General features: G+C 39.8%; 1 protein-coding gene across 1 annotated transcript; it reads left to right on the forward strand.

The window, feature by feature from the left end:
* Positions 1-12147: 12147 nt before the first annotated feature.
* On the forward strand, positions 12148-16555 carry LOC126379285 (uncharacterized). Its single transcript, XM_050027993.1, has 3 exons — positions 12148-12285; positions 14144-14248; positions 15863-16555. The coding sequence occupies exons 1-3, from the start codon at positions 12175-12177 to the stop codon at positions 15977-15979; spliced, it is 333 nt and encodes a 110-aa protein (XP_049883950.1). The 5' UTR covers positions 12148-12174; the 3' UTR covers positions 15980-16555.
* The last annotated feature ends 982 nt before the right edge of the window (positions 16556-17537 follow it).

Here is a 17537-nt window from a genome sequence, read left to right on the forward strand (position 1 = left end):
GCAAAGGCTTCGGAAGGCATGTTAATTATTTCTTTTTATTTTGTATTTGTATTGTATTGTATTGTATAAGGATGCGAACGGCCATGATGTTTTAGTGTTACCTATTTTAAAAAAAAAAAACTACTGTAGGTAATCTCTACCTATCGCAAACTTGCCGCGTAGTTGTGGTCGGGACAAAGAAGGGACAGCAGGCGGTCTTATTTATCAGGCGACAATTTCTTCCAGGCAACCTTTAGGGCTACTCATTGGCCATATTAATGGAATTTACGAGCATATTTTACGTTTGTATTGACCACCTAGTTAATACGCTGCAAGCCTTTAAAAATAAAACCTACAAAAGTAGGAATAACCTAACATAAGCTCACGACTATGTCCCATTTGGGGTAGACAGATGTCTTAAATTTGCATCCGCAGCAAGATGAGGACCCACACCTCATCCAGATTTCTGTTAGACCAATAATAACAGCGGTGGTAATAGCAGCTCTATACAAGTGGCCGTACATCTATGAAATATTGTTTGTAGTTTTGTAACAATGTTGAGGAACAGTCACCACAGGTCACTTGGAAGACCTGACTTCACCAAGGCAGAACTGGACAAATAAGAATCCAAATACTCCAAGTTACAACATGTTTTCTGGAGCAAGGTGAGAGTTATTACTTTTTTTTGACGTGCCTTTTGGCTGGGCAACTGGGAAGTAGGTACGGTCACGAGCATTAATATGTATACACTTTGGTGTCACATTAACTTTCTTGACAAATTGAGCTGTAAGTCGCACTAAATGTCAAATATGTTAGTGCGACAGAGTCCTAAAGTGTGTACATTATATTTAAATAGATGAGTTAGTAAAGCGACGGATAGTTTACGTTCCAGTTTCCTGCTTCTCCTATCGTTCTTGAATGTAATCCACACGATGCCAAGCCGGGAGCAGGTGGCGGCCATCGCTGCTATGCCACCCAACGTGTCCCTAGCGCCGCTCGGTGACAAGATCAGCGGGCCTTCAGTTAACATCAGTGAGTAGACGAAGAGTAGCTTATCTAATTCTATCTGTGAGGTGGAATACCAACCTCATCAACCCTGGTGTCAGGGTCATGATTGAGCCGCCAGAGGCCCCTGACATGGCTCATATAACGATTACTCACTTACATTAGTAAATAGTAACCGGGACCAACGGCTTAACGTGCCTTCCGAAGCACGGATCATCTTACTTTCGGACAGTCAGGTGATCAGCCTGTAATGTCCTAATCAAACTAGGGATCACAAAGTGATTTTTGTGGTATGTCCCCACCGGGATTCGAACCCGGGGCCTCCGGATCGTGAGTCCAACACTCAACCACTGGACCACAGAGGCCGTTTTATAGGATGGACTTCGGTGAGTGTGCGCAGGAACTTAACGTGTTAATTCCACCCACTCCATTCCATCCACGGACAACTAGACGTCGGCAGGAATTTCATCCTTATGTTGTGGATATATCACCCCATTGCATCAAAAAGGAAGGTCTTGCCCTCTGAACTGTCTGCCGTCGTCTGTTTTTCCAATTCGTTATAATCTACACCACCAACCCGCATTGGAGCAGCGTGGTGGAGTATGCTCAATACCCCCTCCGGTTGATTGAGGGGAGGCCTGTGCCCAGCAGTGGGACGTATATAGGCTCTTTATGTATGTTATAATGTAGAAGTCTTCAAGGCTAGAATGAATAGGTATTTGGTAGGTAAGCGTGATCCACCCAATCCACCCTACATCCCAATCGCTTGTGTGTTGGGTCAGCCACAGATGAATGTCGAGGAAGTAAGAGAAGTGTGTCAGCATCGAAGCAACTGGAATTCCATAGTCTCTGCTTACTCCGGTGGTAAATCTAAATATATAAAAGGAGAAACTGACTGACTGACATATCAACGCACAGCCTAAACGGCTAAACGTAGGCACTTGAAATTTGGAAGGGACGTAGCTTAGGTACTGTAGAGGTGCACTAAGAAAGGAATTCCCGGAATTCCCACGGGAACGGGAATTAGCGGGAATATCCTTTTATATGAAAAATCCTAACCGCCAAAGTTAGACGCTTGAAATTATCAAATTTCAAGCGTCTAACTTAACTTAAATATCAATGCACTCCCACACACACAAAGATCTCTCTTTTATAACACGCCACGCGGACGAAGTCGCGGGCAAAAGCTAGTGTATGTATGTATGTGTTAGTATTTTTATTTTAGTAACCAATTTACGTGTGTTTTCAGATCCATTTTTGACAAATTCTCTGCTACAAGCACTGGTGGAAGAATCAGAAGGAAAGAGAAGAGTACAGCGATATAGGGACGCGTATATCAAGTATATGTACCAGCATGAGTTCTGATTAAGTCAAACAAACTATAATTACAATAATTTACTTTTAAATTAATAAAGGTGCTGATTCCAGTACACACCACCTAATTTTATTTTAAGTTATACCTGTCTTTTTCTTATCCGACGAAAAGGAAAGGGACCGGCAATAGACAGGCATAAAATTTATGGAACACACGTCAAGTTTAGGCAGAAAAAAAAACCCTCGCAAAATTTTATGTTGATGAATAACCGGACAGAATTCAGTTAACAGCTCACGTCGAACGTGCTTCATATCAGCAAGATGCCTATTTTATTCGCCCGGGTTATTCATTCATTTTAAAATTAACAATTGTCAATTATCCGTCCCCTTCCTTTTCGGCGGATAAGAATATGACGGGTATAAATTAAAATAAAATTAGGATGTGTCTGCAGGAATCGGGGCCATTGATTCTTATTTCTGAACTGCACCTCACCAAAACAATGCAGGACGGAAGAGGCGAGTCACAGGGACTGTAACGTGGAACCTGACAGAGAAGAGCACTAACTGTCAAGACTATTCAGAGGCGGAGGACAGGAGTCCTAGTACGGCTTTGAAATAGACTGCTCTTGGCGCCATCCCACACGCGTCAGATAAAGTACTGCGGGGCGGAAGTCAAGAGGGAAACCACTGCCCTATTTATCCCTAAAAAGTCGCATGGAGAATGCTACAATGACAAGAGCGTGGCTCTTAAATTGATGATGATGATGAATGCACGGGATTAACTATCTGGGAACTGATACTAGGTAGCCAAATGACTATTTATTTATTCATGGACAACTTTCAAGCTACACTCTGCACATGCAAAGTTACAGACAATAAAAAAAAGATTAACAGCTAGCTCAATTACAAGTAGTCACAGCATGCATAATCAAGTGAACAAGAAAAAACTAAATTGTATAACAGTATTTTATGTGTATTTAAAAAACGTCTAGGGCCCTGGGCCCGGGGTATATCTTGCAGCTTCTTTTACCCAGCTACGAGTATACAGGTTGTGAGAAGCTGCAGAAGTTTTAGGTGGATGAGACGTTTGTTATGTAAAAATGACGAATCAAAGTGTAACTATGTTACCTACTGAATAAAGATATTTTTGAATTGGAATTTGTAGATATGCAATTTATTTCTCCAGCCGTTTTCTTCTTCATTCTGCGGCATTGGAAAACGACTAAAATAAGTAGGTAAGTACGTGATACCGCATTGGAATAAATAAAGAAGTACGTAGGTACCTATAATTCATATTAAGTATAGGTCTTAATAGTGCTTATAGGCATATAATGAGGAGCTCGGTGGCGCAGCGGTAAACGCGCTCGGTCTGCGATTGTTGAAGTTAAGCAACTTTCGCAAAGGCCGGTCATAGGATGGGTGACCACAAAAAAAAAGATTTTATCTCGAGCTCCACCGTGCTTCGGAAAGCATGTTAAGCCGTTGGTCCCGGCTGCATTAGCAGTCGTTAATAACCATCAATCCGCACTGGGCCCGCGTGATGGTTTAAGGTCCGATCTCCCTATCCGTCAATAGGGAAGGCCCGTGCCCCAGCAGTGGGGACATTAATGGGCTGATGATGATGATGAGGCATATATTAGTATAGAATGTGGAATAATACTGCGTATAGAACTGCAATTCTCCGTTCCCCACCAGCGGCTGTGCTAGATTTACTTCACCCCCCACCTGCATAAATGTGGCTTAAAGGAGTCGCCATACTGTGAATGTGGTCACCCGGATCAAACCATATCTCACATAGTGAACGAGTGCCCTCTGCACCGGTTCCCAGGTGGTATAGCCGAGCTGCACTGTGTGACGGATGCGGCAGAGACTTGGTTAGGGGAGCTTCAGCTGGATATATTATTTTTGTCTGCCATACGCAATAATAACCCCCTCGATTTTACTATATGTACTCTTTAATCGTATGGCGTCAGAAGTCACCCACACAGCGATAACGTCAATGTGTACTGTCTGTGTAAAACGAAGTGTTCTGTATGAAGTGTCCGTTCTGTGACTTATTCTATTGTTTTTTCTTACCTGTCTGCCCTTTCCCGAGCGTCTTCTCCAATCTGAAGGGGCCTACGAACTGGTAGGCCTCCGTGGCCGACGTCGAGCCACTCTCCATCTTCACAATGTCACGTGCAAGTCGGCCAAGTCACACTCCCAAGACACACGCAGGTCGTAAACACGCGAAGACACACTCAAGTCATAATCACGCGAGGTCACGCGCGAGTCACACTGTGTCATTTTGGCCGGTAGGAGTGTTCTCTTGACTCTAACATCGAGTGTTAAGTTCTCGATCGGACGGGCATAGCGGGTTAAATATCTTCTGAATTTAAAATTGAACTTTGTGTAAGTTCGCTGTTTGGATAAAATGAGTTACCTATCGTGAGGAGTGGGTAGAACTTGTTGGCAAATGTAGGTAGTGAAACAAATGAAAAGCTTCGGCCAAGGAGGGACTTTTCAATCGACGTTTCCCAAAAACACGATAGATGTCGTTATTAAGTTTTTTTCTTCGTTTAAACTTCTAATTACATGGATAAAATTTTTTTTTACGTGTCTTATTGTAGATTTTCCGCAGTGTCATTAACTACTTGGCCGGACAAATGGGGAGCGCTGAAGGCTCTCACCCGATACAACGTTTAAGACAACAGGCCTGAGGGTGCCCAGTTGGGCGCGAATCTCGGCTCAGGGCGTCCTCTCATGGATAACAGAATGCATCTTTTATCTTTGTTTTTGGGTATAAATGATGACCCTTTTTATTACACCAACGTACAATTACATCTTCCACCCATTATTATTCTGATCAAAATAAAGAGAAGCAATATAGGTAGCAACATCATTCTATACATAATGTGATCGAAATATCAAGCAACAATTAGTTTTATATATGCTTCTGCCATTACATTACATTTTTGAATAATTACGTACCCCAGCAATGAGAAAATAGGTAATTATCACCTTAAAAGTGAACAACGCCATCTATCGTGTGTTTGGGGAACGTCGATTGGAAAGTCCCTTTTAGTTAATATAGCCATGCCATAGCCACGTCATAAAATAAGAAAGAGTATATCAAAATGTCAAGTTTGGTGGCGAACTTTCATAATATTTTTTCGTAAAAATTGGGTTCCGACATCCTTTTGGATCCTTTTGGATCCTGTTTCATGTCGGAACCCAATTTTTCATGAAAAAATACTTAATATGAAAATTCGCCACCATACTTGGCAAATTTTGATATTCACCCTTAAGAAGGTTTTAAACCATACGAGCTAATGATCATTCGACCCCACTGTCAGCAGGGTTTAGATAACGCCTCTATCCCCTAAGGGGTAAGCAAATGTGTATAATTATACACCTAGGTACTCCTCGCCAGCTATGTTTCAGTCCCTTGTAATACTTGGCCCGCTATTGCTACTAACCAGCGCTGGTATTGCTAATACCAGCGCCGCGGCCCGTGCTAAGCACGTGTCACGAGTCACGGCATTATGCTGAGGGAGATCCTTTTTTTATTTTGGGCGCCTCCATTGTGTATTTAATGTCTGTATTATTTGTCTTTTTGTCTTTGTTTTTTTTTTCTATTTTTTTTATTTCTGTAAGTAATGTAAGTTTGTAAATGTGGCGTCCAATATGGAAATAAATATTTTCTTCTTTTTTTCTTTCTTTCTTTCTTTCTTTCTTTCTTTCTTTAACCGGGCACAAATCCTGGAAACCACGTGATATCTATTATCCCATGAATTTAAAATCATGAAGTCGAATTCAGTGGTTTAAATCATGAGAAAGGTTTCGAACCAGTGACTATGTAAGCGCGATGTGTTGCTAAGTCGGGGTATGGATACCTACTTTTTCTTTTCGCAACTATTACATTCGCCAACAATTTATCATTTGTCTAGGTAATTAATTTTCATTGACAACGAATTTCTGTGCCGCAAAATATTAACCGTACAATTCTCAAGCTGGTTCTGTCTAACCCGTTAGGAACTACGGATGTAAGTTTATCAAATGTAGGAAATAGTAACCGTGGTTGACTTTGTCAGTATTAGGTGACATTTTAACCCCATGTTTGCCGTTAGATTGACCAAATTGAATGTAAATTGAGGTGTGCGTTTTACCTGTCACCCGTGCGTTCAACCGTGGTTTGATAAAAAGAAAATACAGGGTGTTAGTGACATCGTAACGAAAACTTTGAGAGATGATTGAGACCATGATTCGGAGTTGATATCAAGTGTAATTTTCCGTCGCAAAAGTATGGAGTGACTTTTTCTGCGCGGTTGCTTTTTCATCCCCTTTTCATACCCTTATAGGATGAATTTCGAGATAAGAACTCCTTATGTTCTTCTTTAGGTCTCAAACTATTTCTGTACCAAATTTCATCAAAATCGGTTCAGTGGTTTAAGCGTGAAAAGGTTACAGACAGGCACTTTAGCCTAAATATATAATATTTAATGTGGATATACTTACATTAAATTTCTAACATGTTTATAATGGGCGATGGGCTGATTACGATAGCTATTTATTTATATAGAAAAAACAGTTTTACTACTGCACTAACGGAAAGATTCAATGCGTACAGTAAACTTTAACAAATCACAAACATGGATAACTATTGTTATAAATAATACAATCTTACGTTGAGCTCAAATAACAAATGGAATATTGCATAAATGAACTCTGCATTATGCATTGCGTTGCTATGGTTTATCACATCCATCTTAGAACTTATTATCAAAAGTGTCTGCAAGCTGTTTTCTAATTATTTATGGCTCTGTCCACACGTATAGGGATTACGGGCGTGAGTTAGTTTGTATTTACAGACACACCTCACTTGATTGGTGGATGCGAATCAAGCTCATAATCTGACACCAAGTTTGGTAAGCTCGGCCATTGACCTCACACGCCCGGAGTAGACCACATTTGTGCCTACGCAAAAAACTACAGTTATCAATCAAACCGTGATTGACAATGACAAGTGACAAATTGACAGATACTTCAATCGGATATTTGCAGACGACTTTCCTTCATATCGGAGATATTTTTTTTCCTTTAATTTACGGGCGTGAGTTAGTTTGTATTTACAGACACACCTCACTTGATTGGTGGATGCGAATCAAGCTCATAATCTGACACCAAGTTTGGTAAGCTCGGCCATTGACCTCACACGCCCGGAGTAGACCACATTTGTGCCTACGCAAAAAACTACAGTTATCAATCAAACCGTGATTGACAATGACAAGTGACAAATTGACAGATACTTCAATCGGATATTTGCAGACGACTTTCCTTCATATCGGAGATATTTTTTTTCCTTTGACACAAAATCTATAAGTAATAGACCCAAGTTGACATGGAATCATTAATTTGATATTGAATGACAATTTTGGCTTTTAACTTTCTTTCTTTTTGTTAGCTAATAAGTAAGTACTTACTTAAGTAGGTAAGTACGTATTAAGATATGACTCGGTTACCAACAAAATGTGCTCGGAAAATTTATTTTTAACATCGAAATTGCACATTTGTTTTTTTTCTTCAATATTGCTTTAAACCCATTGTAACTTTCTACACTGATCTTAAAGTAACATACCGTCACATGTAAATGCGAAACAATATCTGGGTTTTATATTTAATAATGTTTTGGGAAAATTGGAAAATTGCTTTTCACTTAAATGCTCTATTATGACTTTCGCGATCGATAAAATAAACAATATTATGCTAGACTATTATGTTTTATAGCACGGTATATTTTAATGTTATGACGTACCTAGTGAAATATACAATTTTAAATGTAAAAATAAAATAGTATTTACATGTTTATCAAAAAACATGGCGTCGAGAGCGGTGTGAAAAAACTCTAGAAATCCCGCGTTTTTAAAGGGTTAAATTTGAAAATTTCAAATTGGAATTATTTTCATATTTTTCTTTTTAATTCCCGTAGAGATTGTAAGTTTAGAGATCTTTTTTAAAAACAGAACGTGATGCACAGAAATTCGCTCTTTCAAAATTTACCTTAACGAAAAAGATATTCGTCCAAAAAGTTTTTACTTACAATCCAAACAGCGCACTTAGTTAATAAATAATTTAAAACACACTATAAGTATAATAAATAACACACTATCCGCACAGTTTCACGTCACTGGAAAATCAATATAATACTGTTCTAAGACCACCATCGAAACACTGGGTTTAAACCCCCTTTTCTATTAAAAACTTGGCTAGATATTTTCCTTAACATTTTTGTTTAAGATTTTAAGTAAAAAAATGTAGTGTTACATAATATTTTAGTTGGATAGAAAATGTTTTTCGTGCGGTTATGAACGCTGGTAATCGCGTGTGTTCGGGGGAGTTCGGCTACTTTCGTCAGGGGGTGCCATGAGTCATTACACAGGGGTTGGTTTGCGTTTCGTTAGCGCACAATTAGGGGCAGAAATCGTGTTAAAAACTTTAGAAGTGCGTTTCGTTTTGCCCTCTTCGTTGTAAAAGTTGGTAGGATATTTTTTTACTTAAGGCCGTATAGTCTTATGATCTTAGCCTGAAAGTAACCTCAAACAGGGCGAATGAAGAAAAAAAGTTAAAATTACAGACTATTCAAATTACAATGTAAATTATAATTAAGGTTAAATATTTTTGTGTTATTTTATTTGTGCCGGGTTTCAAGATTAGGTAAACTTCATCATACCTGCATTTGAACACCAACCTTTTTATTAAGTTATAGTATTTACGCCCTCTATTGGCATACATGCAGAATTAAGCGAACAGTATTTCCTTCCTTCTACGTATGATATGCCATGCTAAGATTAAGTTTTAGCGCAGAGAAAAATATTTTGTTTCAAGTTATAAAGTACTTAATCATATTTCCGAGTTAGAGCCGTCAGCGCTCCCCATTTGTCCGGCCAAGTAGTAATGCCATATACGAACAAATTAAAAAAAAAATACATTGACAAATTGGGATCGCTGAGGCCTCTCACCCGATACAAAATTTAAGACAACAGGCCTGAGGGTCGGCTCAGGGCGTCGTCTGAGAGGAAAAATATTTGAAAGAATAAGTCGACCCTAGTGGGTCGATAGCGATAAGCGCTGATTGAGAGAACGAGAGCCTATATCATAAAAAGGTAGGTAAGTATAGACCGCCGAACGGCAAATCTCCGCCACGCACCAATTCGTAAAGTTGGTTGTCCCACGTTGGGCGCCAGTTATCACCGACGGAACCGGACGTTGGTTGAAGAAACAAAAGACGATCTTGAGCTTCATTGAGCAGAAAGTCCTCGTGGCCAAACGTTCTTGGTGTCATGGTATACTTAAGAAGACCAGGGGGGTTAAAATGGCCACATCGAAGCAATTCTTCTGAGTAAGCAATATTGCTATTTGACATTTTTTGTTTGCATTGCGCACTACTTTAATATGCGCGAATGTCAAATTGCTTAGGACATTACTGTCAAGTTGGTTAGGACATTACTGGTTGATTGTCCGAAAGAAAGATGATCCGTGCTTCGGAAGGCACGTTAAGCCGTTGGTCCCGGTTTCTACTTACTGATGTAAGTATGTAGTCGTTACATGAGCCATGTCAGGGGCCTTTGGCGGCTCAATAGTAACCCTGACACCAGGGTTGATGGGGTTGGTAATCCACCTCACAATCCATACGACAGAAGATCTTTTAACAAAGAATAAATTGTAAATTAGTTTTAACTTGAAAATTATTTGTGTACGAGTGTGTAAGAGATCTTTCTCAGCAATAAGTCCCCTATTATTGCATCTCTCATCTGTTTCATGTTACGTTTTTGTGTGTAATACAATCAATTAATCTTTAGAAGTCGTATTCATAAACTGAATACTTGTTTCGTTATAAACAATTATCTAGCATCAAGTACGCGTGTCTGGGCTGTTGTATGAAGCTGATCCACTGTGCGGCTCGAGTTTACTCCAATATGGCATGATGTTATTATTTTCGTATTATTATGTTGGCAGTATGATATGCGTAGAGTCCTCAAGTCGAGGACGTAATGTCAACAAAGAAGCATACTCCACTACGCTGCTCCACTGCGGGTTGGTGGAAGTCAATGAATGCAAATTGATAGAAAAACAAAGTTAAGTATTACAATTTCCAATTACAATTTCATGTGAATTGTTGACTACCGGACTTTTAACCATTATGTTTTATTAATTACCTGGTCTTTGACACCAGGGGTGCGCAACATTTTAATTGTTATACTACATTTTTATGTGATATAATTTAGAGTAGCATGGAGAATTCGACACCGACATGAGCGTAGCTGTTACATTAGTGATGACGATAATTCAATTAAAAAAATAAAGTCACTGTTAAACCACCTATCTTCTTCTTATCGTGTGGGTTATGAGGTCGATCATCAACCTCATCAATCCTGGTGTCAGGGTTATTATTGAGCCGCCAAAGGCCCCTGACTTGGCTCATGTAACGACTACACACTTACAGTAGTAACAGGGACCAACAGCTTAACGTGCTTTCCGAAGCGCGGATCATCTTACTGTCGGACAATCAGGTGATTAGCTTGTAATGTCCTAACCAAACTAGGGATCACAAAGTGATATTTGTGATATGTCCCCACTAGGACTCGAATCCGGGCCCTCTGGATTGTGAGACCAACAGTCAACCACTGGACCACACAGAGCGTTAAATAAAAATAAAGTCACTATTACTTGTCATAATCGTTTGTAACTTGGCTAAGGATCTTGGTGTCTGCATATTACGTCGTGCTGACCCTGCTGGTGACAATGTTTACAGTTTTTTTTTAAGTAAGTAGTTTCTTTTGTACCCCTTCCGATTGATTTAGGGGAGGGGATTGATTTTTTTGGGGAACGCAGCCCTGGAATAGTGCCTCATTAAAAGGTTGACCACCTCTGCCTACAAATAATGACAATGAAAAAAAATTTTAATTTCGTGACCTCTGCCGGCCCTGTAGTCGGATTTTTATTTTCATTACGTGTTCGTAGCCACTGCAGGGAGGTGAGTAGCAATTACCTTTTTTTAATACAAAAAAAAAACTCACGCCCGTGCTGGGAAGTCAGACCACAAGTCAGCCGATTAAGCTGCTAACTTTATAAAGAAAGAAAAGAAAAGAAAGAATTAACATTTATTATTTAGGACACCACAGACACGGATATTGTATATTTATATTGTTTTTATTTATTTATTTATTATTATTATACATTGCAACATAACAGTACACGACCAAATCGTTACAAGTTTACACACAAAAAAGTATAAGTACTTAACATTAAAAAAGTTAAACAATATTCAATTCAATACATAATTTCGAACTATTATATCGTACTACCTATCGAAACCTACTTTTTATAATAAGAGATAATAATATTAAATTTAGCAATAAGGCCGCCTATTGTACTTATGTTTTTATTCGTATGTTTATGTCCTTTGTATATGTCGTTGTGCAATAAAGTATTATTGATTGATTGATTGAAATTTTGTGGGTTTGTAACTACTGAAGCGATTCTGATAATTCTTAAACTAGTAGAACGCTGCATTACCCGGGTAAGCAGAGACTGTGGAATTCCATTTAAGTACTTCGATCCTGAGGCACTTCCTTGCTTCCTCCACATTCATCAATTGTTTCATACGCACACGCCAGTTCATGTTGTGTGCAATAAAGTATATTTGATTTGATTTGAGTTGATTCAGAGCAGATCGAACTAAAACCTTTTCTAAGGACATCTCCAGCCAGCCCTAACACCAACCTACCAAACCAAGAGTAAACCTATAAAAAACACTTAAAGTTAAGGCAAAGTATACCTATTTGATTTGATTTCTTTATTTCACAGGTAGATCAGATAGACTACAAAACCAGAAAAATGTCGAACAAAATACAACAGCAAGTGTCTAAAGAGCGTTATGATATCATCTTGGGCAGATACAAGTTATTTTCTGCAGCTCTTAATGACCCTAACAAGGAACCTGTTACGGTGAGTCCTCATCATCATCATCTCCCAACGGCCTCCGTGGTCCAGTGGTTGAGCGTTGGGCTCACGATCCAGAGGTCCCGGGTTCGAATCCCGGTGGGGACATATCACAAAAATCACTTTGTGATCCCTAGTTTGGTTAGGACATTACAGGCTGATCACCCTGATTGTCCAAAAAGAAAGATGATCCGTGCTTCGGAAGGCACGTTAAGCCGTTAGTCCCGGTTACTACTTACTGATGTAAGTAAGTAGTCGTTACATGAGCCATGTCAGGGGCCTTTGGCGGCTCAATAGTAACCCTGACACCAGGGTTGATGAGGTTGGTAATTCACCTTACAACCCACACGATAGAAGAAAAAGAAGAAGATCATCATCATCTCCCTGTTTTTCTCTAAAAAAGTAGACTGTAATCTGGAACCTGATCTGTCTGCAGTAACTGTCAGTACTATTCAGAGGCGGACAGGAGTCCTAGTACGGCTTTGAAATAGACTACTCTGGGCGCCGTCCCACTCGCGTCAGACAGAGTACTGCGGGGCGGAAGGCAAGAGGGAAACCACTGTCCTATTTTTCGGTAATAAAGTAGCATGGAGAATGCTACCAAGAGCGTGGCTCTTAAATTAGCGATGTGATGATATCTGATTAGGGACTTTATCCTCGCTAATAAGACGGACTTTCCCTGGGTAAACCTAATCATTATGGTTTATCCCATATTAGGCCTTCGACGGCCTCCGTGGTCCAGTGGTTTCAGCGTTAGGCTCACGATCCGGAGGTACTGGGTTTCAAATCCCTCTGGGGACACATCACGAAAATCACTTTGTGATCCCTTGGTAATAGGTCATTACAGGCTGATCACTACTGATTACTGATGTAAGTTAGTAGTCGCTTTGTGAGCCAATTTGACGGCTCAATAGTAACCCTGACATCAGGGTTGATGAGGTTGGTAATCCACCTTACAACCTACACGATGGAAGAAGATCATTTCCCAAGCGTTATCCTGGTTTTCACTCAGGGTCCGCTTACCTAACCTGAAGATTTGACAGGTTCATTGAATCGACTGCCTGTCTGACCTTCAAACCCGCGAAGGAAAAACCAGCCCACTACAGGTTAGGAAACGCATTTCTCTGGAATGTGGTTTCTCACGATGTTTTCCTTCACCGCTAAAATCGTTTAAAATCATGCCTATTTCCCAAATAAGTACCTAAGTAAGTACGTACCTATATATGTGAGTAACACCGTAACGAATACTGAGGGTGATGGTTCAGCTCATGATTCTGAATTTTCCATCGAAAAAGTATTGAACTGAAACTAATTAAATAGCACTAAATTTTTCATGAATTCCAACAGTCAATTGACGTCAACTTAGAATCATGGTCTGAATCATCTTCCAATGTTTTCGTTACGGTGTCAGTAACACCCGCACGGTCACGAGCATTAATATGTACTTATACACTTTGGTACCATGTCACATTAACTTTTTTGACAAATTGAACTGTAAGTCTCACTAAATGTCAAATTTGTTAGTGCGACAGAGTCCTAAAGTGGGTACATTATATTGCTCATGACTGTACCTTCGTACCCGCACGGCTACCTACTGCTGCTTGTACAGGGTGGTATTAATAAACTAATCTCAGCTTCGAGACTGCCCTCAAGATCATGTCATTGTGACAATTCTCCTACGAATAAATAAGTTCTCATATAAAAACAGAGACTTGAGCATGATCTTGAGGGCAGTCTCAGCTGAGATTCGTTTATTAATACCACCCTAAGTGACATCGTAACGAATACTGAGGGGGATGGCTCACCTCATGATCAAGTGGAATTTTCCTTCGTTGGTATTTCTATTGCTTGTTGGTGTGTCTAGGTGTTCGATCCCCTCGGCAAGAAGCAGCTGGAAGAGTTGGAGCTGATCAGGGAGGTCAGTCGCGAGCTGCAGGCCAAGAAGGAAGAGGACATGAGGAAGGCTGCCGTGAGTACCGGACATTTCAATAGTCTTTGGACTTTCAGAAATTTTAAGCCAAAATATCCAAGGTTAATTCATAGCCTTAGTGGTCAAGTGGTTGAGCGTTGGGCTCACGATCCGTAGGTCCTGGGTTCTACACCAGTGGGGACACGTCTAACAAAAAAAATAACACTTTAGGGCTCTGTGTTTGTGTGTTTATCGGGAGTCTCATATCCCTGATTTAAATGCGGTAAGAATCCGTTATTGTGTGTTTTAATTACTTCAGGGCTGTTCCTAGTTCGGTCAATGCAGAACATAATCACCTGATTAAAACAAATAATAACGGGTTCTTACCGTGTTTAAAGCAAGAATATGAGACTTCCGATATTTCGACACTGTTGCAAGTGCCATGATCACGGGATGACTGAAGATTGGAGTGGAGTAGGTAGATCCATAATTGACATCTGACACCCGATTGTCCCAAAATAAATTGAATCCGTTCTTCAGAAGGTTCGTTAAGCAGCTTCAATTCATATGTCACATATAAGACCCTTAAGAGCATTATGGTTGTCTGGAAGAAATCGCTTTAAGCGATAAGGCTGCCATTCGCCATGTACCTAGTCAAGAGTCGTATGTAATTGTTTCTGTTTATTTTGGTGCAATTAAGTAAGTACTTATAAGTATTTGTATTGTACTGTATTGTAAGAACTGTTGGAGGCGATGGTCGCTCCGGTAAATAAAACCCTTCAAGATGTTAAAGTGTACTGTATTAGGTATATTAAAAAACTAGGAAATATTTACATAAGTAGCGAGATATAAGAAAACGTGCCTCGTCGGCAAAGTCTGTGGCGTAAAGTCTCCTGCAATATTGCCATAGGAAAATATCATCATCACCAGCCCATTAACGTCCCCACTGCTGGGGCACGGGCCTTCCCTATGGATGGATAGGGAGATCGGGCCTTACACCACCACGCGGGCCCAGTGCGGATTGATGGTTATTAACGACTGCTAATGCAGACGGGACCAACGGCTTAACGTGCCTTCCGAAGCACGGAGGAGCTCGAGATGAAAACTTTTTATTTTGTAGTCGAGGAGCTCAGTGGCGCAGCGATAAACGCGCTCGGTCTGCGATTGTTGAAGTTAAGCAACTTTCGCGAAGGCCATTCATAGGACGGGTGACCACAAAAAAATAGGAAATATATTACAGTAAAATTTAAATTAATACTTTGATGTTGCCAACAAGAACAACATAACATAAACTCACGACCATATCCCAATTGGGGTAATCAGAGGTAAATACATCGCAAGATGAACTAATTACCCATACCTCACCGCGCTTTCTGTTAGACCAACGTGATAGGTAAGCCGTATCGCCGTCTATAATGGTCGACACAACTGTGTTAGTGAAAACTGCACTCAAGATGAATTTATAACTTTGCTAACACAACATAAGATCACGATTACATCCCAATTGGGGTAGTCAGAGGTACATCCATCGCAAGATGAACTAAGTACCCACACCTCACCGAGCTTTCTGTTAGACCAACGTGATAGGTGGTGAGCCGTATCGCCGTCTATAATGGTCGAGACAACTGTAACTAATGTGTGATTGTATTAATATATTTTTTTTCTTATTTCTAGCAAGCGGCGACTCAGGCAGAGGAAGAAGCAAAGAAGGCCGCAGAAGAAGAGAAACAGAAGGAAAATAATAAAGAAGAACCTGAGACAGAAACCGAGACTGTAACAGAGAATAAATGAAGTACTTGTTATGTTATGCTAATGTTATAAATGAAGAAAAGAATTTAGCTAATTTAATTCAATTCAAAATTCAAAAATATCTTTATTCAGTAGAAAACACGCACAGTCTAACACACAGAAAATGCGTCCGCATGAACGCGCGTGGATGCATTTTCTGTGTGTTAGACCATGCGTGTTTTCTATACAAACGGAGATACTTATAAGCAACGGAAGAACACGCATCCACGCGCTACGCTGCAGCATGCGGGGCAGTGTGAGAATTGCCATAGAGTAGGTACCCTTGATCTGGCCTTTCTTTCTTTAGACATATTGAAACTGATCCTGATATGTACACCTGGGCCTTCCTCTTCAAGCCCTACCACTTACACCCGTATCATAAATATTTTTCTTAAGTCTACTTTTATTCATTCTCTCTCTACATCTCCGAACCATCTTAGCATACCTTTCTCAATTTTCGTCACCTACTTAATTTAATATAAGTATAATAATTTATGTGCGTAATTGTTAGTACCCATGGATACCATATACCTATAGATCTATTTATGTTATTATAATATTCTATTTGAATAAATAAAGAAGTTATTTATTTATAGAATTTCGTATTTTTTATTATTATTATTACTTATAAACAATTGCAAAGTACATTATCATGTTTAGTAAAGCGCGTCACAAACTTAAAAAAAAATACCGCGCACTGCAGATTCGTCGATTGTCATAGGTTACAGATTAACAATACAGTTTATTTGAGAATGAATCCTTGTACGTACATTTTAGAAGTAAGTAGTACGTATTTAAATTTATAAAGAAGCATGGACATCTGTTTAAGACGGCAGCTGATATAATTCTAGGAGACGGCTACCACACGAACTAGCAAGGGACTTTTCTCTGGGTAAACCTATAATCATTATGGTTTATCATATCCATTTTAGGCCTTCGACGGCCTCCGTGGTCCAGTGGTTTGAGCGTTGGGCTCACGATCCGGAGGTCCCGGATTCAAATCCCAGTGGGGGACACATCACGAAAATCACTTTGTGATCCCTAGTTTGATTATAGAACATAACAGGCTGATCACCTGATTGTCCGAAAGATGATCCGTGCTTCGGAAGGCACGTTAAGCCGTTGGTTCCGGTTACTACTTACTGATGTAAGTTTGGCGTATCAATAGTAACCCTGACACCAGGGTTGATAATCCACCTCACAAACCACACTGTAGAAGGTCTTCGATATAGTCGCCTACTGACAAACGCGCCATTTTGAAAAACCACATTCTTATGTGATTTTCTTCTAGAAAAGCTTGAAAAGGGCACGCTACTCGTAGTTTCATTTCTGGTGAAAATTGAGACTACTTACAATTGGCTCAACAAAATAAAATACGCGGACTTTGTGGCGCGTGCTACCATCGAGAGCATACAAACAGGTAGGCAGGTTTAAATTAGGAATATAATTCGCCATGTTTAAGTTTTGTTTTCATGAAAAAAAAAAGAAATCAAATGTCAAATGACATTAACAAGATGCAAATTGATTGAAACTTTTTAATTTTAGGAAGTTATTTCAAATG

Source organism: Pectinophora gossypiella, chromosome 28 (assembly GCF_024362695.1).
Source record: "Pectinophora gossypiella chromosome 28, ilPecGoss1.1, whole genome shotgun sequence".
Lineage (NCBI taxonomy): Eukaryota > Metazoa > Arthropoda > Insecta > Lepidoptera > Gelechiidae > Pectinophora > Pectinophora gossypiella.

Excerpts from the sequence above, each read along its gene's own strand:
- LOC126379285 (XM_050027993.1), top strand. The coding sequence starts at position 12,175 with ATGTCGAACAAAATACAACAGCAAGTGTCTAAAGAGCGTTATGATATC. Across the intron at positions 12,286-14,143 it reads CTAACAAGGAACCTGTTACG|GTGTTCGATCCCCTCGGCAA; the intron begins GTGAGTCCTCAT and ends TGGTGTGTCTAG. Across the intron at positions 14,249-15,862 it reads AGGACATGAGGAAGGCTGCC|CAAGCGGCGACTCAGGCAGA; the intron begins GTGAGTACCGGA and ends TCTTATTTCTAG.